This window comes from Oryctolagus cuniculus, chromosome 10 (genome assembly GCF_964237555.1).
Source record: "Oryctolagus cuniculus chromosome 10, mOryCun1.1, whole genome shotgun sequence".
In the NCBI taxonomy this organism is placed as follows: domain Eukaryota; kingdom Metazoa; phylum Chordata; class Mammalia; order Lagomorpha; family Leporidae; genus Oryctolagus; species Oryctolagus cuniculus.
The window spans coordinates 113,440,358-113,466,336 of NC_091441.1; the positions used below are offsets into that span (position 1 = coordinate 113,440,358).

A 25,979-nucleotide genomic window follows, 5' to 3' on the forward strand; every position below is an offset into this window, starting at 1 on the left:
CCTGACTTATAGCTTAGTGCTGCTGCAGTCATTAGCATTTGTATCCTCTTTTCTCCTGCCGCTGTAACCAATCCCATCACTTGAGGGGCTTAAGACAGCTCAGATTTATCCTGGTGTAGTTCCAAAAGTTCCAGCTCTAACACGTGCCAGCATGTTAGAGCTAAGGCTAAGATGACATATCAGTAATGGTGCACTACCGCAGAAGAGCCTAGAGGATGAGGAATTTCTTTCTGTTTGTTTGCTTGCTTTTCCTCCAACTTTCAGAGGCGTCCTGCATCCCTTGGCCATGCCCCCTCCCCCCGCCTTAAAGCCTGCAGTGTGGTCACCTCTGACCTCATTCACAGACTTTGAACTTCTGCTCCCCTCTCACTAGGACTCCTGTGGTGGCCTGGGCCCACCTGGACAGTCTCCCCATTTTAACAGCGTCAGTGACTCACATCTGTAAATTCCCTTTAACTGGTAGATTCAGAGATTGGTGAGGGTTGGGGGCGGCGGCTGGGAGGGAGACATCTTGGGGGGGGGAGTGTCACAAGTCCGTCTATCACAGACATTAACATTTTTAACAAGACCAGCTCACTTAACTCATTTACTTCTCATAATCTCAACGAGGAAGAAACAATTTATTCACCTTTGGAAATTGAGGTGCAGAAAAATGCAACTTACCCAAAGTCACAAAGCCCAGTAAGTGGTGAAACTGAGACTCCAGCCCACTAACTCAGTTTCTAGAGTGCATGTTCTTTCCACAGAGCGAGGGAGAGACAGAGATCTTCTATCTTCTGGTTCACTCCCCAACGGGCTGCAATATCTGAGCCAGGAGCCAGGAGCTCTATCCAGGTTTTCCATATGGGTGTCAGGGGCCCAAGTCCTCCAGCCATTCTCCACTGCCTTCCCAGGTGCATTAGAAGGGAGCTGGATTGGAAGTGGCACCAGGGAGGGGATCCAACCCAGACACCACCCTCTCAAGCAGTGACTTAACCCACTGTGTCACAGTGCCCACTGCTAGAGTTAATGTTCTTACGAGAAAATACGTAAAAAAACAAAAAACAAAAAACAAAAAAAAACTGATCACTATACTCATACTCATGTCAGCTATTAACACAGCTGTTACGTGTAAGACAATACTGCAATACGGATTTACTCCAATACGACTTTTGCGAGAGTCCACTAATCAACACGTGAAAAGCACCAGACAGGACCTCGCACAAAGCAAGTCTTCCAAAGTTTTGGATTTTTGCGAATCTCCTAAGCGGCTGTTTCCATTCTGAAGATCTTGAATTTATCAGGCCCTCCTCAAGATGGCGCCATCCACATCTCTCGCCCATTCCCCACTCAAGATGGTTGGTGTCCCTTGCAAGGAAAGCCTCTCTCAAGATGGCGCCAACGCTAGTCCGTCCTCTAACACGGGCACCCTCTTACCTTCCCAATATGGCGGCGAACGTAAAACGCGCCACACATTAAGACCTTCACAAGATGGCGCCGACGTCGGGGATTTAGAGTCGCTGTCAAAGCTACTTCCGGTTGCGCCGGAAGTAAGTCTGTGAGACCCGAGGGACTTCAGGAAGAGCTGGCGGTGGGCCGGGACGCTCCGGCGCCACTATGGATCGGAGGAAAAAGCCTCTGGACGTTGCAGCCTCTTCGGTAAGTACAGCTAGGTGATGCTACAGGCCTCGGGGTCCCCATGTCTCCGTCCAGCTTGTCTCTCCGCTCGGGACCCAGACCTGGCCTCTTCCCTCAGGAACGGGGCGCTGGCCTTCTCTCTCCCGACGGGCCTGGCCGGCTTAATAACGCAGGGGCTCCCGAGCCGGCTCGTTGCCGCCGGCGTGCCGCGCCCAGGCGTCTGCCCTGAGCCCCGCGCCGAGCGCGGGCTCCCTTCCCGCGGGGCCCGGGCGCGGCAGCCGTGTCCGGCTGCGGAGACCCGGGCCGGGCTCGCGAGCGAAGCGCCGCCCGGGAGCTGGGAGGTCCGACGGGGTAAACTGTTTGGGGTGGTTCTGCTTCCTTTAAAAATTTTTTTTTTTTTAATTTTCTAATTTATATTTATGGGATACTCTGTGGCGTTTCCGCGCAAGCGTACGTTGTGTAATGTCAGCGTTAACAGACGTGTCTCCCCCAACATGTAGCATTTCTCCATGGTGAAAACGTTCAAAATCTTTTTTGTAGTTGTTTGTTTCGGAAAAGAAACAGCCCATGGTCATTATCGATAGTCGCCCTGCTGTGTGGTAGAGCCCCGAAACTTCTTGCTCCTGCCCGAGGAGCTCTTACCAACCAGCCTTCCCCGCCCCCACCCCCAGCCTCTGATGGTCGCTGTCTACTCGCAGCTTCTATGCAGTTAACTTTTTTAGAGTCCACCTGTGAGTGCGATCACGTGGGTCTGGTCTTTCTGTGCCCGACTGGCGTCATTTTCCACGACCTCCGGTCTCATCCACGTTGTTGGAAATGACAGGATCTCATCCCTTTTTATGGCCAAGTAGCATTGCGTGGTGTCCGTGTATCTCGTTTTCTTGATCGGTCCCTGAGATGATGGCCCCTCCCTCGGTTCTGGGTCTCGTCTGTTGTGAGCAGTGCTGCAGCAGACATGGGAGCGGGGGCTGAGGGAGGTGAAGGCAGGCACGAATCTTCACTCAGCGGCCCTGGCCCTGTCCTTTTCCCTTTGAACACTGTGATTCCGTTACACTTACAGCTTCTGAGACAGCATGCAGATGCTCCCCAGCTTACACTGGGGTTGGATCCCAGTAAACCCCTCATAGGTTGAAAATAACATGTGCAAAAATCATTGAGCGCACCTGGCCTAGCAAAGCTGATGGCTTGGGGGCCCAGGGCACTGTAGAGTGTTGGGTGTTTCCCCTCAGAGTCACAGTGCTGACTGGCAGCTGTGTTCTCTGCTGCCCGACTTCTGAGACGGGACCAGGCCACATAGCGCTAGCCCTGGAAGGATCCAAATCCACAATTCCAAGTACTGTTCCTGCTGAATGCTTTTTGCTTTCCTGTGCCATCATAAATTGAAAAATTGCGAGTTGAACCATTGTGAGTTGCAAACCATGTGGTAAGCCAGGCTTAGAGCTATTCTTATCTCTTGGTCTGCTTTAGCTGTTAGCTGTTGAAACCTTGCCTGTCATTCAAGGGTCAGCTCAAACTTTGATCGCCCCCAGACAGAAAGAAATACTCCCTTATCTGAACTTTGAGGCAGTTTTGTTCCACCTTAAAGTCTTCGATTACACTGATTACATTTAATTGGTATTATAAATCACCCTTATTAGATCCTAGGCTCTTGGAGGCAGGAAGTACGTCTGAATCATGTGTGTGGCCTCTTCCTTGGGATTAGGTGCCAGGCACAAACTGAGTGATCAAATAATTACTGAATGAAAACATTTTCCTGTCAAGAAAATAAATTGTTGTGATGATGTAATGAGATTACCACATGAAGAGGCCAAATGGAGTGCCAGTCAGGGAGAAGGTGCCTGATAACTTTGAGTCTAAAGGATGTGCGTTTCATTTATTGATTTATGTATTTCTTGAAGAGTTATTTTTTTATTTGAAAGACAGAGACAGAGAGAGATGTCTTCCATCTGCTGGTTCACTCTCCAAATGGCTGCAACAGCCTGAGCTGAGCCCATCCAGAGCTGGAAACCTGGAGCTTCTTCCAGGTCTCCATGTGGGTGCAGGGGCCCAAGGATTTGGGCCATCTTCCACTGCCTTCCCAGGCCATAGCAGAGAGCTGGATTGGAAGTGGAGCTGCCGGAATTCGAACTGGTGCCCATATAAGATGCTAGCACTGCAGGCGGTGACTCTACCTGCTATGGCACAGAACCAGCCCTGCATTTCATGTATGTATTTGCTTTCTCACTCTCCCTTTGCTCAGAGAAAGCCTGGAGTGTTGAAAGGTAGAGCAGAAATGTGTTTGAAACAGAGCTTATGACTTAATTTAATTTTGTACTGGATTTTATATTTAATCATTTAAGTTTATATCCATTTTTTGTCCATTTAAAGGAACTTGACATCTTGCTTGGAGTTTAATAATAATTTAGCAATCTGATCACTTGCTATAGTTGATTGAAATATTTTTTTCCTTCTTGGTTTTATTCTAGTTAGTAGATCTTAAGGCTGAACTTTTCCGAAAACAAGAAGAATTCAAACAGGAGAAACTTCGAAAAGATTCTGGAGTTTTGGGAAAACCAAAAACAATTCATAAGGTAAAAATAAGACCTGATTATCTCCATTGATTCCACAAATGAGAGAATTGTTACCATGCTTCAGGTTTCGCAAAATGTCAGTGGTCCCACACATGTAATTATGAAGGAAATAACCCTATTTTGTATCATAGCATCTGCATGTAACTTTTAAATGTTGAAATGGAAATTAAGAATACTAAAGGCACAGGATAATACTCTAATTCCTTAGCACTTCTTACTAACAAGATTATATACATTGTTATGGAAGATTATCTGATTTTATAGGTGTTATATATTCATATAGACATAAACAATTAGATAAGATGGAAGTATAGCAGAGAATATCAGGATCTCTAAGAGGTGTGAATACTTTTCCAGTTTCATCAGTTATGGTATATACTATTTGTTTTACTAGTTCTCTGTAATATGTGTATTTTCATTAGAATCTTGAATTACTCTATAATCATTTAGCAAATCAAAGGTAGCAGAGGAGGAACTTTATGCCTTTGTATAAGTAAATTCTTTATGTAAAACATATAAATTCTTTATATAATTTGGGACTGTTTGTCAGGTTTGCTGTGTACAGCCATTGTGTGTGTAGGAGCGAGGTTCCCTGTTGGAAGATCCTGATTCATAAGGCTGAGTGAGCTCCTTCTCTCCCTTTGTCCTAGTGCACAAAATGATTTTTGTTGTAGTCACCTGGTAGCACTCTGTCCTTTCACTTTCCCCAGAAGCCAAGTGTCTGGAAGAAGCAGAATGCAGGAGTGTCTGCTAGAGCCGAGAAGGATGCTGAGCAGAAGCTTGAGGAACAGAAGACCTTGGACAAAGCAAGGTGAACGTGGTCACTGATAAGTGTGGTGACCTTTGAGGTGCCTAAACCATGGGGTGAAAGTTCAGATTTTATTTCTTGATTTATAGATTTGATTTTTAGCATCCTTCCAGTCAAATACCCTAGTAGCGTGAATACTCCAAAAATAGCATTATGTGCAGATGTATTTGGTCTTTTTTTTTTAAGATTTATTTATTTATTTGAAAGAGAGACAGAGAGGAAGAAACAGAGAGAGAGGTCTTCCATCTGCTGGTTCACTCCCCAAATGGCTGCAGTGGCTAGTATTGGACCAGGCTGAAGCCAGGCGCTTCTTTCAGGTTTCCCATGTGGGTAGCAGGGGCCCAAGGACTTGGGCCGTCTTCTGCTGCTTTTCCTAGGCCTTTAGTGGGGAGCTGGGTTGGGAGGGGAACAGCCGAGATTGGAATTGGCACCCACAGGCAGCAGCTTTGCCTGCTGTTCTGTGCTAATCCCTGTATCTGTGGTTTTATAAAAAGATAGGATGTAGTCTCAGTTGAAAAGATACAAAGAATCTTCTTTTGACCCTTTGTTAGACACTAAGATTATGAGCAGATTTTTAAAAAAGTGTCTGTGTGGTATGGTTCAGAGCTAGGTGGTATGACATCAGTATTGAGAAACTCTAAATGTCTTACCCAACTTGTAAATTTTGACAAACTTCAAAACAATAGAATAACTGAGAGAAGGTTACAGTGAACATTGTAATATTCTTCACCTAAATTCACAGATTAACATCTTGCCACTGCCACATTTGCTTTCTGTTGTTGCCTCTTTGCCTCCTTGTCTACCTCCCTTTCTCCCTCTGCCCTTCTCATATCTCTCCATTTCCCTCTGTTTTTCTCCCTCTAAACGTGTATGGAGAATCTTTGTGAAGCATGATGATACTTTTTTTTTAAAGATTTATTTATTTATTTGCAAGTCAGAGTTACACCGAGAGAAGAGAGGGAGAGAGAGGGAGAAAAAGAGAGAGAGAGAGAAAGTCTTCCATCCAGTGGTTCATTCCCCAATTGACTGTAATGGCCAGAGCTGTGCCAATCCAAAGCCAGGAGCCAGGAGCTTCTTCCGGGTCTCCCACGTGGGTACAGGGGCCCAAGGCCTTGGGCCATCTTCTACTGCTTTTCCAAGCCATAGCAGAGAGCTGGATTGGAAGTGGAGCAGCCGAGTCTCGAACTGGCACCCATATGGGATGCCAGCGTTTCAGACCAGGGCATTAACCCTCTGCGCCACAGCTCCGGCCCCCGCATGATGACAATTAACCATGAAATATTTCAGCATAAATTTTTTTTTTTTTTTTTTTTTTGACAGGCAAGAGTGGACAGTGAGAGAGAGAGACAGAAAAAAGGTCTTCCTTTGCCGTTGGTTCACCCTCCAATGGCCGCCGCGGCCAGTGCGCTGCGGCCAGCACACCACGCTGATCCGATGGCAGGAGCCAGGTACTTATCCTGGTCTTCCATGGGGTGCAGGGCCCAGGCACTTGGGCCATCTTCCACTGCACTCCCTGGCCACAGCAGAGAGCTGTGCTGGAAGAGGGGCAACCGGGACAGAACCCGGCGCCCCAACCGGGACTAGAACCCGGTGTCCTGGCGCCGCAAGGCAGAGGATTAGCCTAGTGAGCCGCAGCGCCAGCCAGCATAAGTCTTAAAAAAACAAGGACATTTCTCCCACAACCATAATACTTCTATCATACCCTAGAAATTTCACCATTTTTTTTAAGACTTATTTGAATGGCAGAGTTACAGAGAGGCAGAGGCATAGAGAGAGGTCTTCCATCTGCTGATTCACTCCCCAAATGGCTGCAATGCTTGGGTGCAGGGGCCCAAGCACTTGGACCATATTCTACTGATTTCCCAGGCCATAGCAGAGAGCTGGATCAGAAGTGGAGCAGCCAGGAATCAAACTGGCGCCCATATGGAATGCTGGCAATGCAGACTGGGGCTTTAACCCACTGTGCCACAGCGCCAGACCAAATCTAACTATATAAAATAATATTATCTAGTATATGCTCCTTATTCAGATTTTATCAGTTGTCTCAATACAATTATATCTTTTCTAACGTTTTAAAACTTCAAACCAGGATTCAAATTACCCATTGCATTTGATTGTGAAATTTCTTAGGTCTCTTCATCTGCAGCAACTTCCTCAGCTTGTTGTTATCTTCCATGTCATTGACGCTTTTGAAGGTTCTAAGCCAGTTATTTGTACAGTGTCTCCCAGCTGATTTCAGAGTCCCATTAAGTATGTCTGGTAAGAGAAGTCTTTGTAGCTGGTGTGTCCTTTCCATGAATGGCGTGTGGAAGGTGCATTTGATGGCTTGGTAAGATAGGTCTGCTGCATTCTGTTGTGTAATCTGAGGAGAGAAACTTTGAGAATGTGAAAATCTGATTCACCAGCATATTTGTGTTTTTTTTTTTTTAAGATTTATTCATTTATTTGAAGTTCAGAGTTACACAGAGAGAGGAAGACACACACACACAGGGAGAGAGAGAGAGAAAGAGATCTTCCATCTTTTGGTTCACTTCCCAAATGGTTGCAGTGGCTGGGGCTGGGGCCAGACTGAAGCCAGGAGCCTGGAGCTTTACCTGAATCTCCCACATGGGTGCAGGGGCCCAAGCACCTGGGACTGTCTTCCGTTGCTTTCCCAGGCACATTACAAGGAGCTGGATTGGAAGTGGAGCAGCCAGTTCTTGAGCTGGCGCCCATAGGGGATGCCAGCATCACTGTAGGCAGCCACTTTACCTGCCGTGCCACAGCACCAGCCCACTAGCACATTTCTGCACAGTAGTTTGTCATCGTTGATGAAATTTGCTAATAATCAAATATTAAATGGATTATTTAAAAATGATGGGTTGGGGCCAGCACTGTGACGCAGTAGGTTAATCCTCCGCCTGCGGTGCCAGCATCCCATATGGGCACACGTTCTAGTCCCAGCTGCTCCTCTTCCAATCCAGCTGTCTGCTATGGCCTGGGAAAGCAGTAGAAGATGGCTCAAGTCCTTGGGCCTCTGCACCCACATGGGAGACCAGAAGAAGCTCCTGGCTCCTGGCTTTGGATTGGCTCAGCTGCAGCTGTTGCGGCCAATTGGGGAGTGAACCAGTGGACGGAAGATCTTTCTCTCTGTCTCTCCCTCTCATTATCTGTAACTCTACCTTTCAAATAAATAAATAAAATCTTCAAAAAAATGATGGGTTTATTTATTTTAAAGGTATACTTATTTTGTTTGAAAGGCAGAGTTATAGAGAGAAGAGAGAGAGAACGTCTATCTACTGGTTTACTTGCCACAAGGCTGCAACAGCAAGGGCTGGGCCAAGCTGAACCAAGAGCCAAGAACTCCATCTGGGGCTCCAACGTGGGTACAGGGGCCCAAATACTTGGGTTATCTTCCACTACTTTCCCAGCCTTATTAGCAGGGAGCTGGATCAGAAGTGGAGCAGCCAGTACTCAAATTGATGTCTGTATGGGATGCTAGTGCCGCTGGCAGCTTTACCTGTGATGCCACTACACTGGCCCCGATGGGTTTTCTGATGGTTTCATTCTTCCTTTATTTATTTTTTTTTAAAGATTATTTTATTTATTTGAAAGACAGAGATAACAGAGAGCGGTAGACACAGAAAGAGAGAGGTCTTCCATCTGCTGGTTTACTCCCCAGATGGCCGCAACAGCCGGAGTTGCGTCGATCTGAAACCAGGAGCCAGGAGCTTCTTCCGGTCTCCCATGCGGGTGCAGGGGCCCAAGGACTTGGGCCATCTTCTGCTGCTTTCCCTGGCCATAGCAGAGAGCTGGATCAGAAGAGGAGCAGCCAGGACTAGAACCGGCGCCCATATGGGATGCCAGCACTTCAGGCTAGGGTTTTAACCCGCTGTTCCACAGCGCCAGCCCCTTTCCTTTATTATTGTTTCATTCCATTTATTAGCTGGTTGTGTTCTATAAAGAAGAGACAGTATCATCCTCAACTCTGAGATTATCCTGAGAGGTAGTGTCTGTGCTGATGGCCTCACATGCTTTGGGACACACTACACAATAGAAACTCTGCAGGTGCACCCAGTGTTTGATAAAGATGTTCAACTCTTTGGGTGTAAAACTAGAAAGGAGACTGTTAGCCCATTTAGGGGCTTGTTTTCCTTAGAGTTTGACCTGTCCCCAAAAGACCTGAGCTGAAAAGATACAATCATTTTTGAGACTTCTTTCTCACTCCTGGACATAGTCTCAGTATGTGTGAGACTATGTGAGACTGTGTGTTAAAGGTGCCATGGACTTTTATTATTTTATTCTGTATACCAGAGTTTGTCTCGGCACCTTCTTTGCTCCCTCTATGCATATTTTAGGTAGTCCTTTGGTTTTAGCGTGTTCAGGAGGAGTCAAACCTATCCATGGTTTGTGGGATGTTTGACTTTCCCAGAGCTCAGAACAGCCGGGACAGTGACAGGCTTCTCCCATGAGGAGTAAGGCAAGGCCCTGGACAAGTTACCTGTCAATCAAGAATCTTTCTATACTGCTGAATGAATGAAGGGGTTACTGCTTAGCTCATGAAGTCCTTTTGGGAATTGAAGTAGGTACAAGAGTGTTGGACACCTAGTGGGATGACTGTAAGTGCCCAGCACTTGCAGTCTGGATTCTTTCTTACTAGAGAAATCCTTCTTGAAAGTCGTTAATGTCATCCTTTCTTTTAAATCTAGCGGCCATGTTCTGACCTCTTGCTTGATCTTGGTGATTTACTTGTTTTTTTACAGAAAAATTCAAAATCACATATTTTTATTTAAAACAAACTTCACACTTTTTTTAGTACACTGTGTTAGTACAATCTTTTTTTTTGACAGGCAGAGTAAACAGTGAGAGAGAGACAGAGAGAGAAAGGTCTTCCTTTTCTGTTGGTTCACCCCACAATGGCTGCTGCGGCAGGCGCACCACGCTGATCCGAAGCCAGGAGCCAGGTGCTTCTCCTGGTCTCCCATGCGGGTGCAGGGCCCAAGCACTTGTGCCATCCTCCACTGCACTCCCGGGCCACAGCAGAGAGCTGGACTGGAAGAGGAGCAACCAGGACAGAATCCGGCGCCCTACTGGGACTAGAACCCCATGTGCCGGCACCGCAGGTGGAGGATTAGCCTATTGAGCCACGGCGCCGGCCAATACAATCTTTTATTACACTGTTCACAGTAGAGATCTCCTAAAATGAATACTTCTGTTACGGAATGTCAGTGCAGTTCAGAAGTAGAAATCTCTCGTGAAACCTGCTTTTACACCACTTGAGATGCCTCATCCTTTCCCACTTGCCCTTACTCTTGTGTGTCTGTCTTTATCTGCACTCCTCTCTCGGTCCAGCAGCCTCGGCCACACTGTCCTTCCTTAAATATGTCAAGCTCATTTCCACTTCATCTGAGACAGGTGAGGCCTGTCTTGCCTCACCCTACTTCCCAGTCCTCTTCTGGTTGGCTGTTCTTGCTGTGCAAGCCTCAGCTAAGTTGTCACCTTCAGAGAGGTTTCCCCTAAGTACCTATGTAAGTCAACAAAATACCGCCGGGGTGCTCTAGTCAGACACCACTTGTTTGTGTTTTGTTTGCTTTTTAAATGTTTTTAAAAGTTTTCATTGAGATAGTAAGATTCTGTAATGATACAACTTGCTACATTAGGACCCTTTTAAAAATAGAGCCATGTAACTTATTAGAAGCACAGTAGGACTAAGCCAGTCCGTGGAGCACTCCATTAATGTGGACAAGGGGCATTTATTGCCACCTCCTGCCTTTATTTCTTCCCTGGTACTTTGCATTGTTAAATGTTCTTTTGCCACTGATGTATTTATTGTCTCCCCATCTAGAATGGAAACTCCATGAGAGCTGGGATTCTGTTATGTAAAACCGTGCTTTGTACATAGGAGGCCTACAATAAATACTTACTGAATGACTATGTAAAGTAGAAGCGGGATCTTTCTGACATAGGTGATGAGGAAGATGATGTCACTGATGGCATGTTTTGTGTGTATTATCTTACTAATCTTCATGACAACCCTAGGAAGCAATGCTGGTTTTTTGTTCTTGTTTTGTTTTCCTGTGGCTTTGTGGGAACTGCGGCAAAGAAAGATTAAGTAATTTGTTCCAGAGCACACAGCTATGTGACCCAGAGATGTTACAGTTTCTGAATTCCATTAGAAATGAAATTACCCTTTATGATTAAGTGTGGTCATCCACAAAAGAAAGCTGAGATGAGTTCTTTGGGGCTTCGCTTAATCATCAGTAACTCTTTGTAGAATAAAGAATTGATAGTCTCCTGTCTGAGCTATGCCCACTGAAAAGTAAGCATCCTCAGGATCAGTGTGTGCAAAGAGGCTAAGAGTTTGGACTTGAACTTGGTAATCCTTTTAGAAGGCTACATAGACGATGTTTTTGTTCACATACATCTCTGGGTATTTTTTTGCATGTAGTTTAAGTTGCATTTGGCAATTAAATTATATTGTTAGAATCTTAATCTCAGTCCATTCATTCCTTCCTCCAATATTGAGTGAGTACCTGCTGTGTGCCAGGTGTTACTTTAGGCATCAGGACACGGTGGCATGGAGGATAACACGGGCCATGCTCTCATGGAACTTTTTTTTTTTTTTTTTTTTTGACAGGCAAAGTGGACAGTGAGAGAGAGAGACAGGGAGAAAGGTCTTCCTTTGCCGTTGGTTCACCCTCCAATGGCCACCGCGGCCGGCGCACTGCGCTGATCCGATGGCAGGAGCCAGGAGCCAGATGCTTTTCCTGGTCTCCCATGGGGTGCAGGGCCCAAGCACCTGGGCCATCCTCCACTGCACTCCCTGGCCACAGCAGAGAGCTGGCCTGGAAGAGGGGCAACCGGGACAGAATCCGGCGCCCCAACCGGGACTAGAACCCGGTGTGCCGGCGCCGCTAGGCGGAGGATTAGCCTAGTGAGCCACGGCGCCGGCCCTCTCATGGAACTTTTTTTTTTTTCTTTTTAATTTTTTGACAGGCAGAGTGGACAGTGAGAGAGAGAGACAGAGAGAAAGGTCTTCCTTTTGCCGTTGGTTCACCCTCCAATGGCCGCCGTGGCCGGCGTGCTGTGGCCGGTGCACCGCGCTGATCCGATGGCAGGAGCCAGGTACTTATCCTGGTCTCCCATGGGGTGCAGGGCCCAAGCACCTGGGCCATCCTCCACTGCACTCCCTGGCCACAGCAGAGAGCTGGCCTGGAAAAGGGGCAACTGGGACAGAATCCGGCGCCCTGACCGGGACTAGAACCCCATGTGCCGGTGCCGCTAGGCGGAAGATTAGCCTAGTGAGCCGCGGCGCCGGCCTCATGGAACTTTTAATTGGCAGAGCAGACAGTGGATCTGAGGATCCGCTTGGGACAGGCAGGATCAGCACCTGTTGAAGCTACCTTGTCATTTTTTGACCAAGTAGGCAGATGGCAGCTGTCAGGCTGAGGGTGGGGCAGTGTCCTCAGGAGAGACAGTTGTAGGACTATTTTTAATGCTTGTGTTTTTCCCCCAGGGAGAAATTGGAAGAAAAAGCCAAGTTATATGAAAAAATGACTAAAGGAGACTTTATAGGTAAGTATAATGAGTTATACTTCTTTATCTCTATAATTCATCTAGCCTTATAGTTATTATTTGCTAAAATAACTATAAGAATAGAGTATTATTCAGAATCAGATTATAATTTTACTTTTAATGCTGCACAGGGAAAAGCAGCATTATTTACCAACTGCCCAGTGCCAGATGCTGGGAGGGGCTAGACAAACACAGTGGGAGCCAGATTCTCTGCCTCCTTGCTCATGGTGAGTGTCATCAGGTGCTGGAAAAGGACAGATAACAAAGCAAAGGTAGGGGCTGGCGCTGTGGCGTAGTGGGTAAAGCTGCCGCCTGCAGTGCCAGTATCCCATGTGGGTACTGGTTCTAGTCCTGTCTGCTCCACTTCTGATTGAGCTCTCTGCTGTGGTCTGGGAAAGCAGTGGAAGATGGCCCAAGTCCTTGGGCCCCTGCACCCGTGTAGGAGACCTGGAGGAAGCTCCTGGCTCCTGCCTTTGGATCGGCGCAGCTCCGGCCATTGGTGGCCACTTGGGGAGTGAACCAGCAGATGGAACACCTCTCTTTCTCTCTGCCTCTCCACTCTGTGTATTCTGACTTTCAAGTAAATAAATCTTAAAAAAAAAAAAAAAAAAAAGCCGGCGCCGCGGCTCACTAGGCTAATCCTCCACCTAGCGGCGCCGGCACACCGGGTTCTAGTCCCGGTTGGGGCGCCGGATTCTGTCCCGGTTGCCCCTCTTCCAGGCCAGCTCTCTGCTGTGGCCAGGGAGTGCAGTGGAGGATGGCCCAGGTGCTTGGGCCCTGCACCCCATGGGAGACCAGGAAAAGCACCTGGCTCCTGGCTCCTGCCATCGGATCAGCGCGGTGTGCCGGCCGCAGCGCGCCGGCCGCGGTGGCCATTGGAGGGTGAACCAACGGCAAAGGAAGACCTTTCTCTCTGTCTCTCTCTCTCACTGTCCACTTTGCCTGTCAAAAAAAAAAAAAAAAAAAAAAAAAAAAAAAAAAAGCAAAGGTAGGAAACAAAGTCTAAGTAGACCACAATTATGTACAAAAAAGGCTATCTTTAAAAAAAAAAAAAATGAAGGCTTTGCAAAGATTGGGTGGAGTATGTTTGCAGTGGCCTATTTGCAGCCCTGCTGTGGGTGTCAGGGTGGCTCTGTGTTTCATGGGTGAAGACATCAACCAGACAATGAATGTCACTGCTTCTTGTCTGTCTCAGGTAGTTTTACTCTTTGATGTCTGAAAATGATTTTTACATTCTAGACGAAGAAGTGGAAGATATGTATCTTGTGGATTTCACACAGAAGATCATAGACAAACGCAAAGAAATGGAGGCATTGGGTGCCAATAAAGAGTCTCAAAATGCGAGAGAAAGGGACGATGATGAAGAAACTCTGCCTGAAAGCGACATACCTCCTCCCCAAGACCCCAGTGAAGAATGGTCAGTAATATTACAGAACACATGGAGTAATAGCCTCAGACCTACACTGAGTTTGGGAGAGTGATTTTGTTTGGTTTTCTGACCATTTCTCCTTATTTTTCCTGGGTTTTCTTTTATTTTTTTGTTTTATTTATTTGAAAGGTGAAGTCCCACACAGAGTTCCCCCATCTACTTCACTCCCTAGATTCCTGCAACAGCCTTTGATGGGCAAGGCTGAAAGCAGAAGCTAGGAATTCAGTCGAGGTCTCCATGTTGGAGGCAGAGGCACAACTCCTTGTAGCATTACTTGGTGCTTCCCAAGGTGTGAATTAGCAGGAAGCTGAAATTGGGAAAAGAGCAAGGACTTGACCCCAGGCGTTTTGGTACAGGGTGCAGGCATCCCAAGTGCCATTTGGACTACCATGCCAAGCTTCTGTTCCAGATTTCTTTTCTTTTGAGACTCCTCTTTGGGTTACATTGGATTAGATTCTTAGATGAATAAAAATGGTGGCTGCATGCAGAAATCATGACAATATTTACAAATAATGACTGAGCTGCTGCCATGTGCCCACTTCTGGGACCAATCCAGAGCTCTGTAGAGATGGCGTTGATAAGCCTGGCAGGCTGTCATGAACTGCTTAAGCAGGACCGTGTTAGATGTGCCGCTGCCTTGCCCATGCCCTCGTTCAGATATCATAGAGATCTGTCATCTGGGACGTTGTGATCTGTTTCCAGTAAAGAAAAACAGGCAAGGTCAACACAGTTTTCCTCTGGCTGTGTCCTTTTCTGGCAGTGTGGTGTGGACTTTGTGGTCTTTGCACAGCCCCAGCTCCCTTTTTACTGTCAATGTGCTCTTGATCAAGTCCCTAAGCCCTCTGAGGCCCAGTTTCCTCATGTGTAAGAGGAGATTCTAGGCCTTGTTCCTTTGATTGTTTTCTTTAATTCCCTTGAGGAAGGATGAGTAGTCTGAGCTACCTCAGAAGCTGTTGTAATGAAAGGTAACCAGTTATTTGGTCAAACTTTACTACTGAGGTGCTAGCACTGTGGTGTAGTGGATAAAGCTACTGCCTGGGATGGCGATAGATGTCAGTTCAAGTCCCTTCTGCTCCAGCTCCCTGCGAGTGGCCCAGGAAAAGCAGCAGAGGATGGCCCGAGTACTTGGGCCTCTGTCACCCATGTGGGAGACCCATCTGAAGTTCCTGACTCTTAGCTTTGGCCTGACCCAGTGCTGGCTGTTGGTGGCTATTTGGGGAGTGAACCAGTAGATGGAAGATATCTCTCTCTGTGTCTCTTCCTCCCTGTAACTCTGACTTTTAAAATAGATAAAGAAATCCTTAAAACAAAAATTTTTATTACTGAAATTTTTCTGAATTTTATCTGTGTAGGTGAGTGATAGAGGAGACCAAGAGACCAGTGTATCAGTAGAGTCGAGAATGAAAATGCCCTTACAGCTTGAGTATCCCTTAAGGCAAATGCTGAGATCAGAAGTGTTTAGGGTTTCAGATTTTGTCAGATTTTGGAATATTTGTGTTTACATAATAAGACTTTAGAGATGGAACCCAGTTCTAAGTCGGAAATTCATATGTTTCATTAACATTACACTTAGAGCCTGAAGGGGATTTTTTTGCAGTGTTTTCAGCAGGCCTGTGTTTCTGACTGCCACAGCAGACTGAGGTTAGGTGTGGATTTTTCTACTGTGACATCGTGTCAGTGCTCTCTGGGTCTTTGTTTTGATTTATTACTGAAACATGCCAGTCCTCATTACCAGAAAGATAAATATTTGAGGCCAACTTTTGGTAGTCTTTTATCCTGCCTAGTATTGTTATTATGTGTTTCCCAGGCATTCATCTTAACTCCCAGAGCGCTTCGAATGTGGCTTGACTGCAGCCCTCCTTGTGTTAGCCTCAGCACAGTCAGGCTTTGTCATGGATGTTCAGTAAGGGATTGCTCATTGGGTAGAGCAGCTGCTGGCTGCCATCTTGACTGTGATTGGTTGTCATTTCAGAAATCTTATCTCCTTTGGAGGTTTAATATCTTTTAATAATGTTTGTGCTTATTAATATGCCTATGATTGCAAATAATTTGCCTTTGATTGGAACAGCTTGGAGGGTAGTTGAATGTGTTACATGCTGCCATATGATGAAAGAGGAACTGGAGGGAGTTCTGGTCTTACTTCTTATTTCTAAATTAAGCTCCAAAATTCTAAGTGCTTGTAAAAAGCCTTTTGGTACTTAAATCCCAGGTGGTGGAAAATCTCTCCCTGAAATACTGTAAATAATTACACAGACCATCTGGTCAGTTTTCTTTCATAACTCATTTTTTGAAAAAAGAAAATGAAGGAATAAATTCCTTTCTGCAGTTGGAGGTTTTATTTCTTACGATAATCAGTGTTAAGACTATAGTAAGAACTAAAATCAGCTTTACTAGTGAGGAATGAAATTGCTAAAAAAAAAAGTGAAGCCAGATTTATGCTAAATCTGACTGAATTGCTCAAACTGATGCTTATTGGCTCTTTACTGTCCGTTGAGCACTCTGCTAAAGGTTATCTGAGATTCCCTGCCCATAATTTAAAAAATAAAACATCTGATGTATCACAATGTAAATGAAGTGTTTTTATGAAAATCTGTCCATATTTTCTCTTCTAGGAAGTTAAAACTGTTCATTTGTTTCTTGCTGTCTGCTTAGCTTCTCTGTGTCTACTTACTGTATAGTTTGGACAAATATAAGAAAGAGGTATGAGGTCCAGAGTTACCGTGTGGCAGGTTAATCTGTCAGCTACAGTGCCGGCATCTTATATGAGCACTGGATCGAGTCCTGGCTGCTGCGTTTCCAATCCAGCTCCCTGCTAATTTGCCTGGGAAAGCAGTGGAAGATGGCCCAAGTGTTTGGGCCCCTGCACCCACCTGGGAGTTACGGATGAAGTACCAGGCTTTGGCCACAGCCCTACCATTGTGGCCATTTGAGGAGTGAACCAGCAAATGTTTGATTTCTCTTTGTAATGCTGCCTTTCAAATAAGTAAAATCTTTAAAAAAAAAAAAAAAAAGGAAAGGGAGGGAGGTGTGGTGTGGTGTGGTGTGGTTCTTAGGTTGCTGCTAACTGAAAAGAGCCCCCCCCCCAAAAAAAAATAGCTTAACTTACATTAAGACATTTTTCATTCATTGGGAAAAACTGTACCATTTAAAAGAAAGAAGGGCAAGAATAAAAACTGAGACTTGAGAAGGCTGTGAGTAACTGAATAAGTGGGGAATCTGTGTATCTGGCAGAGGTAAGAGGCTAACAAAGCGTGTGCAACTATCTCAGCTAGATTACAGTGACTCTTAGATGCTGCTGCAAGGTTTTATCTATATAGATGACTTCCCTTTGAAATCAGAACCATAAGTGATAGGTTAGTTTCTAGGGTTTCTAAAATAAAGATCCAGGAAAGGGCACAATGAATTTGTGCATCAGGTTTCCCTTGACAGAGGATTTTCTTCCATCCCCTGGTTCACTCCCCAAGTGGCTGCATCGGCCAGAGCTGGCCAGACCGAAGCTGGGAGCCAGAATCTTCTTCTGGGTCTCCCACATGGGTGCAGGGGCCCAAACACTTGAGCCAATCTCTGCTGCTTTCCCAGGCCATTAGCAGGGAACTGGGAATCAAAATGGCACCCATATGGGATGCCTGTGCTGCAGGCAGTGGCTTAACCTGCTATGCCACTGTGTCAGTCCCAACAAAGCATTTTCTTATCAGTGGTGGTGGCCTCCCAGGTTGAGGGGTCTTCTTGGTAGTAAGGGCTATATTATTTCTTCACTGTAAACTGAAACCCTGAATTAGGGACATGTTTGTGGTGGTCAAAGCCTTCACATTTTACTTTATTTTCAGGGTGGATTATGTGGACTCCTTAGGCCGATCCCGGCGCTGTATGAGAAAGGATTTGCCAGATCTGCTGGAGATGGATAAGAATCTTCAGGGGAGACTGTAAGTATGTGCCCAGGTCCCCAGTGCTACCACAGGAGTTGTTATGTGGGAGATGCTGTTTTATACTGAATGGTCTTTGTTGCTCCAGTAAGGTCTTTTTAAAATTTAGAATAATGTTTTTTGAAGCACTTTTTGGTAGTTAGCATGCACATATGATGCACTCAGGGAACAACCCCAGTGGTTGACCATCCATATTGTCCAGTTACTAATGAGGTCAAGTGGAACTCTATCTGTTCAGTTGTAAGGATGTCTCATTCCACAGTAAAAGCTACAGAGTGAGCCCAGAGCAAGCTAGCTTTTGTGGAGAAAGGGGTTTGAGAAAGTACACTTTGTTATCCCATGGGTAGGTGGGGTAGTGAGGCAAGTTAAAATTGTCTTTGTTAAATTGTGTTCTTATGTTTCCTTTCCATGATCCAATGGAATAAAATTAACATTTAGATTCACAGTCCTTATATTTTTGAAGTAAGAATCTTAACATTCCATTTTTCTCTGAGGCCAGAAACAAGCTTAAGAAACTTGTTGCCAAAACATCCAAGGGAAAGAAATTGCTCTTGACAAGGATAACTTGTGTGTGAATACTTTGCAAGCTGCTCCAGGTTCAGATCCTGCAGGTATACCTGAGCTGAGCACAAAGAAAGGAGACCAGGAACCTTGGCTATGTGCAAGGGCAGGAGCCTCTGTGTGGGCCGTAGAGTTAGGAGCTTCCTTGCCCCTGGATGAGAGACTCCTCCTCCTTGCCTGGGCAACCCCCATCCTGTCCAGGACCAGGATGTAGGGAGGAAAGTTCTTTGTCTAAAGTAACAAGGCATCACTTCTCAAGCTTTTGGCTAAGATCAAGCATAGAAACAAGGCAAAATCCCATCGTACTCAAGTAGTGATTAAGATGGTTGATATTTTAGGTCAGAACCATCTTCTTTATTAAATAGTGTTCTTAGGATTCTTTTCCATGATCCAACAGTCCTTACCTGAAGATAGTTTTTGCTCTGTTTTCCTTGTAGTTTCATCAGTCCTGCTAATGAAAAAACCTTATTATCTGAAGATATGAGAAAAGAACTTCAGCGCCAGCAATGGGAAGAAGAAGAAAGGGAGGCTCTGAGAAGGCCAGTGGGGCCTATTCATTATGAAGATATTCGGGAAAATGGTATCATTATTTTCTTGTGGCTTTTTAAATCTTTTTATGTGTATAGATATATTGAATGAGTGACAAACACAAAGGGAAGTATTCATAAAGCAAAAGCTCTGACAGAATTTTCTGCTTTGGAAATTTGAGATATCTCCTTTATTCTTTTCTTGGCCTAAAAACTACTCATATTCTAAGATTTTATTCTCCAAAAGTGGAGAAAGCCTATGGCTGAAGAATTAATGAATCTTCATTATGCTTATCACCAAATAAGATGAAAATGAGTTCTTAGGTTTTTTTTTGCTTTTTTAAAAAACTTGGGCCAAGTAACACTGTTTCTTTTTGCTTTGATAGGAAATTTGTTTTGTGTATAGTTTACTGATCAAGGTAATCTAATCTTTTGGATAATGTTGAATTATTGCAGAGGCCCGGCAACTTGGTGTTGGATATTTTGCCTTTGCCCGAGACAAAGAGTTGAGAAACAAGCAAATGAAGACGTTAGAGATGCTGCGTGAACAGGTACAGATGACATTCAAAGTTGATGCTCAGAAGGGTTTGAGTAGTTGGTTTGTTGTTGGAACATACAGCCACAAAAATCTAATGAATTAAACTGGAATTTAAAAAATTGATGATCAAGGGGCTGGCACTGTAGTTTAGTGAGTAAAGCCACCATTTGCGGCTGCAGTATACCATATGGGTTGCTGGTTTGAGTCCCAGCTGCTCCACTTTTGGTCCAGTTACTTGCTTATGTGCCTGGGAAAACAGCAAACATGGCTCAAGTCCTTAGACCCCTGAACCCACATGGGAAACCCAGAAGAAATTCCTGGCTCCTGGCTTCAGATCAGCTCAGCTCCAGCCATTGCAGCCATTTGGGGAGTGAACCAGTGGATGGAAGATCTCGCTCTCTGTCTGTGTCTCTCTCTGACTCTGCCTTTCAAATAAATAAATAAAAATCTTTTTTTAAAAATTAATGATCAAAATGCCATTGTAGGTTGCAAAAAGGCAATTGCTGGAGTATTTTGGTGGTTCAGACTTTAACATTAGAACTGCTCAGAAATACTCTACATGACTTTGATGTCTTAAATGTGATATTTTTGGCCAGTGCCACGCCTTAATAGGCTAATAGGTGCCTGTGGCGCGGGCACACCAAGTTCTAGTCCCGGTTGGGGCACCGGTTCTGTCCCAGCTGCTCCTCTTCCAGTCCAGCTCTCTGCTGTGGCCTGGGAGTGCAGTGGAGGATGGCCCAAGTGCTTGGGCCCTGCACCTGCATGGGAGACCAGGAGAAGCACCTGGCTCCTGGCCTCGGATCAGTGCAGTGCACCAGCTGCAGCGGCCATTGGGGTTGAACCAACAGAAAAGGAAGACCTTTCTCTGTCTCTCACTGTCCACTCTGCCTATCAAAAAAAAAAAAAAAAAAACTTTTGGGATGGTCTAGGTGAGAAAATAGAAGCAGTTAAGGATTAGAGCAGAACTGGATGGTTTTCCTGAATCTTGAGACTTCCAAGATGCCTTGTAAACTCATACTTAACTTCCTAAGCCCTCAAAGGACTATTGTAAGAGAACTTCATAGATCTTCATGTTTCTCGATCTCAAGGGTAGCTTTTTGGAGGTGGCATGAAAATCAGTTTGTTTTTAAAAGAATATTATTTTGTGCTTGTAGCAGAAATATTACAAATTTGTCTTCAAGCCAATAATTTTCTAATTTTCTGTTCCTTTTAGACAACAGATCAGAGAACAAAACGAGAAAACATAAAAGAAAAGCGAAAGGCTATATTAGAAGCAAGACTTGCTAAACTTCGACAGAAAAAGATGAAGAAATCCAAAGAAGATGGAGAAGAAGAAAACAGAGGTATATCCTGGCTTGAATTTTAAAAGCTTCAAAAGAGAAAACTTTAGATGTCTCACTAATAGGGCTGGCAATATAGAAATTATCCCTCTCATTTTGTCTCTGAGTAAGCAGTTGACAATTAAGGTACTGCCAGGAGTACATTTTATTACCAAGATGATGTAGATTTACATTCAAGTATTTTGGGGGCATAGATCAGGATATTAACAAATGATACATTGGGTTGCTTCTTAGATGCACAATTTCATAACTTAGAATTAAGCTATTTTAAGATAAAATATAGTAGTATGCTTATATGTTTTAGCTTTAACTTATTTATCTAGGGCTGTAGTTTTTAATTGGTCATTATTTATTTTCTTAAAAATATTGACAATATCAGCAAATAAAATTAAAAAAACTTAGAAAACTCACCAAAAGTTACAAAACAATTACGCTGCAGAAGTTGTTGATTTGAAGCACATTTTCCCTTGGAAATGCTGTGGTTAGGCTTGCTTATGATAGGAGTAGAGGATAAGCTGCCGTAACAAGTAGACCCCTACATAGAATGGCCAAAACTACTGGGAAGCTTATTCCTCTGTTGTTACACCCACCTGGGTGGGTGGGTGTCAGAAAAGGTTCTGGCTCTGTCCTACATGATCATCCAGTCCTGGACTTCCTCCCGCTTGCTGTTTCTGCCTTTCTCTAGAGTGCTGCTCTCATTTATGGTCAACACTTGCTTATCATCCTGTTTTATGATCCAGCCCAGGAGAAAGGGCAAAGAGATGGAAGAGGAAGCAGCTTCCTTTTCCACCCCTGTGTGCCATCTCACTAGCCAGATCTCAGTCTCTCTGGCCCACCCCTACTTGCAGCGGAAGCTGGGAAATGGCCTCTCTAGCAAGGTGGCTATGAAACCAATTTAAACTTGGAACATTCAGTTAAAAGGAAAAAAGGGAGTATGGGGAGTAAGGGACATGGGAGCCTCTCCAGCTCTCACAAAAACCTTGTATAGAGCCAGGGGCCATTTTCTAACCCCTGAACAAAACTGCAGTTTTGCTTTGAAAAGAGACCAGGAACATTGGGAATTTGGAAACTCTCTGTTTTGTTTCATATAAATGCTGTCCCTATGACTTGTAAAGCTCTGTGTGTTTTGTATATTTTTGCTGTGTTCCCTAAGCATCTGGTATTGCCAAAAAGATAGGCAGTGGTACCACAGTGCTTTTTAAAAACTTGTTTTCTTTTGAATTTTTATAATATGACCAGAATTGAAGAACTGCAGCTGTTTGTCATTCTTACTCTCTTGCTTTGTGTGAGATTGTTTACTTTAGTTGAGTACTTTGGAATTTCTCATCTTTAGATTATTGGTTTGGGGACAGCAGAGATATGAAATTCATCCAGTCTTGGATTTGAATTCTGGCTCTTACCAGTTTGTATCATTGTGTGAGAGTATTACAAGAATTACATGACATTGTGTACAAAATACTTAAATAATCCTCTGCCTGGGATGTATAGATAGTTGTTCCATAAATATTTGTTATCACTTTCCTTTCAGGATTAGCTTTTTTTTTTTTTTTAATAGCCTTAAGGTTTATTAAAATACTTATTCTCATACAATAAATAGATGGAGATGTTACTGAACCCTTGATCCTGGAACCAGAGCCTGGGCCACCTACACATCCTGCTACCCAGAGTAGCAAAGTAGAAGTCATTGTCCAGGAGAGGAAGGACACCAAGCCCGGAGTGCCCCACGTGCGGGAGTGGGACCGTGGAAAAGGTGAGAGAGGTGCTTGTGAGGTGTAGCACTTTTCCAGTGGGAGGGCACTGCAAAGGACGCTTTTTGTCCAAGCCTGATTTTGGTGAGTTTCAGTGCTCCTTTGATGCTTAGACAACATTCTAGATCCTTGAACTTGATTCTTCTCCACATCCACACACTAGATGTTGGTGATTACAGAAGACCAGAGACTCGGGTTTTTTAGAAGAAGCTGGGGTTAGTTTCAAATTCATTCTGCCCTCATGTGGTTTCACTGCTTTGGAATGACACTTTTCGGGAACCAGTTTGAAAGAATTAAGAGGGTTAGCAGGGGCAGGTGTTATAGCACCGCCAGTTAAGCCACTGCTTGGAGTACCTGCATCCCTTGTTGTCGTGCCTAGAATTGAGTCTCACCACTGCTTCTCATCCATGTTCCTACTGATGAATCCAGGGAGTACCGGGTGATTCCATAGATGCTTAGGCATCTGTGATCCTCATAGGAGACCCAGATGGAATTCCGTATTTGGCTCCAGCCTTTGGCCTGCCCCAGCCCTGGCTGCTGTAGGCATTTAAGGAGTGAATTAATGGTTGGAAGATCTCTCTCCTTGTGTCCCTGTCATTCTTTATTTCTCTTGCTGTGCCTTTCAAGTAGATAAAAATAACTGATCATAAAAAAAAAAAAAAAAGATGGAAGTTCTAATACACCCTGTGGTTCTATCAGTATCTCATATGTTCACATGAACCTGCTCTGCATGTCAGTGTCTTAACCTGGATTTACCTCTGGTTCCATTGGGTGTTTAAATTGACTGTCAAATGTTTCTGTAAAGTACACAGAGTACCTGCAGCAGCCTGTCTTTGGAGTACTGTGGCTGATGCATCTTTGAAAAAAATCTTTTCAGTAAAACTTTAGTTCCTGCTGTTTGAGCTGATGAGAGCCAGAACTCAAGGAGGAATGCAAGAGCCATTGTTAGAAACAGAGATGAAATACCAAGCTCAATCTGGACAGGTCCCTTTGTGTTCTGGTGTGAAGTGCCCAGTTTGTCATGTCAAGCAGATGATTGCACTTTGCCATTTTTGTATATTTCAGTCTTGAATTATTTTTAGTGCCTTTTGGGCAATGTCTCCAAAGCCTAGTAGCCATCTCCATCAAGTCTTCCCCAAATCTTTACCCATCTGGAATTAGTCACTCCCTTTTCTTAGCCTGATTTCTCATGATTTTTGTTGGTGTTACACCCAACAAAGTGGTTTTATTACTACCATCCATGTTCTCCAGAAAATTTGGGCTTTTGCTTTTCTTTTTTTTTTTTTTAAAGATTTATTTATCTTTTTCGTAAGTCCGTTTTGGAGAGAGAAAGAGATCTTCCATCTGGTGCTTCATTCCTCAGAGGCTCACAATGGCTGTGGCGGGCCAGGCCAAAGCCAGGAGCTTCAGCTGGGTTTCCCACATGGTTGACAGGACCCCACACAGTTGGGCCATGTCCCACTGCGTTTCCCAGGCCCTTAGCAGGGAGATGGATCTGAGATGGAGCAGCCAGGACACTAATGAGTATACATGTGAGACTGGCTTTGCAGGTTACAGGTTTACCTGCCATGCTACAATGCTGATCCCTTGGGGGTGGCTTTTAAGAAAACATGCAGCAACTGAAAAATAATAACAGTAAGTTCAACTGATTGATTAACTGGTTCTGATAGCTGTCTTTTCTGTCTTCACTAGATTTTTCCTTTGGATACTGGTCGAAGAGGCAGTCAGAGCTTCGGGCTGAGAGGGATCCTGAGTTTGCCCCACCTTCAGATTACTTTGTGGGTCAGAAGAGAACTGGTTCTCTCAGCGGCCAGACATGGAACAGACCTGGAACAGCACCGAGCGACACTTGGCAGCACTCTGGCCCGAGCCAGGAGCCCAGCTCTTCACAGACGGGCTCCACTCCTGCCCCCACAAGCCCACCACAATCCTCAACAGTCACATTCCAAACTCTGGATGATATGATATCATATTATAAACAAGTGACATGAGCACACATAGGCTTGTGACGTGGTTTGTACTGGTGATGGTGCTTTCCTTTCCCAAAAGGGGAGAGATGCCTCTAGGGACCCAACTGTGTCTTTGTCCTCCCCTAGAAGGCATAGACTTGAGGTTGGGCTGTCAGCAAGGAGGGAAGTGAATGGTCCTGTGGCCATTGGTGGTTTCTTTACTTCTCATTGTCCTTGAGTCATACTCATCCTGATTGACGTGTAGTTCACATGTGACAGGTTAGCAGTAGTCTCTAAAAGTTCATAAAGAGGAGCATATAACCCTCGCATTTTCATACCAACTCCCCTGACATGGATTTTAGGGTTCCTTCCCATTCATGTTACAAATGCTGACGTGAAGGTTTCTTTATTCCAAGAATTCAGCTTCAAGGTCAATTGATGGAACATAGCTCAGAAGGAATTTTTGTCTGTCAAACATTGGCCAATGAGGTACACTGGATGAGAGACACAGTGACTTAGTATCTAAGAGAACACTGATGGTGTTCTCATATTTGAAAGGATAAGGAAACCCAGAGAGAAGTACTTCCATAATCCAGAAAGGTAGAAGTTGTAGGTATTTACTTACTTGTACTGTCACCACATCCTATTATCTATACTCCCATGCACTGTGGGCTCTCAGCTGAGCTGTATGTGAGGCTGCCAGGCCTGGTCAGAAACTGGTTCCAGTAAAGCTTTTGAGCTTGTGCTACCTCCTTGTCAGCCTGCTTGAGGTCTTTATTTTTGTGAGCCTGGTTTCTGATCTAATTTAAATCAGACTTGGGCCTATGTAGAGTGGAACAGGGTGGTCCTACATCATTCTGAATCCAGGGAGGTAGATGTGAAGGACTTGAAAAGGATGGCATGTGTGTGGGTACCACCCTCTCCTGTGGCTATACCCAAGAGTCTCCTCTTTACAGCTGTAGACAAGAAGTACAGATGGTTGTCAGGCCCACAGCCAATTCCCAGGCCAGTGAGTCCTGGAAGCATGTGATAGCACAGTCTTTGAAGTGCCCTGAAGGAATGGGAAGGTGAGGAGTGAGGGAAGAAGCTGTGTGGGCCTCTATGATTCTGTCTCCCTTCTCACTACACTGCTCTGTCAATGTTAGTACCTCCCAGTCTTGGAGTGGATCAAAATCCTTCTGAAGTGGCAGATGCGGGACTTAATCATGTTTGTATCCAACCTCCAGACTCATTTTTTCTCCCTTAACTTGTCACCATCTTCCCTGAGGATCAAGCACTCTTAGAAATGCTGAATGCTTATAGTTAGTTCTGAAGTCCATAGCAATGACAATTGGCAGTCCTTTAAATGGTTATTATATGAGCCTAATCAGGCAACTACCTATTGTAATAAACACACATTAAAACCAACTAACCAG

At 44.8% G+C, this 25,979-nt stretch overlaps 1 protein-coding gene across 1 annotated transcript; it reads left to right on the top strand.

Moving 5' to 3' along the window:
• Window positions 1-1,498: 1,498 nt before the first annotated feature.
• CCDC174 (coiled-coil domain containing 174) lies at window positions 1,499-25,971 on the top strand. Its single transcript, XM_051852571.2, has 11 exons — window positions 1,499-1,638; window positions 4,083-4,187; window positions 4,898-4,998; window positions 12,491-12,549; window positions 13,789-13,966; window positions 17,806-17,901; window positions 18,900-19,042; window positions 19,446-19,540; window positions 20,741-20,870; window positions 22,465-22,617; window positions 24,308-25,971. The coding sequence occupies exons 1-11, from the start codon at window positions 1,597-1,599 to the stop codon at window positions 24,604-24,606; spliced, it is 1,401 nt and encodes a 466-aa protein (XP_051708531.2). The 5' UTR covers window positions 1,499-1,596; the 3' UTR covers window positions 24,607-25,971.
• The last annotated feature ends 8 nt before the right edge of the window (window positions 25,972-25,979 follow it).

Bases quoted from the DNA above. Each gene is read 5' to 3' on its own strand.
- CCDC174 (XM_051852571.2), top strand. From the start codon at position 1,597: ATGGATCGGAGGAAAAAGCCTCTGGACGTTGCAGCCTCTTCG. The intron at 1,639-4,082 runs GTAAGTACAGCT...GTTTTATTCTAG, and splicing joins TGGACGTTGCAGCCTCTTCG to TTAGTAGATCTTAAGGCTGA. The intron at 13,967-17,805 runs GTCAGTAATATT...CTTTATTTTCAG, and splicing joins CAAGACCCCAGTGAAGAATG to GGTGGATTATGTGGACTCCT.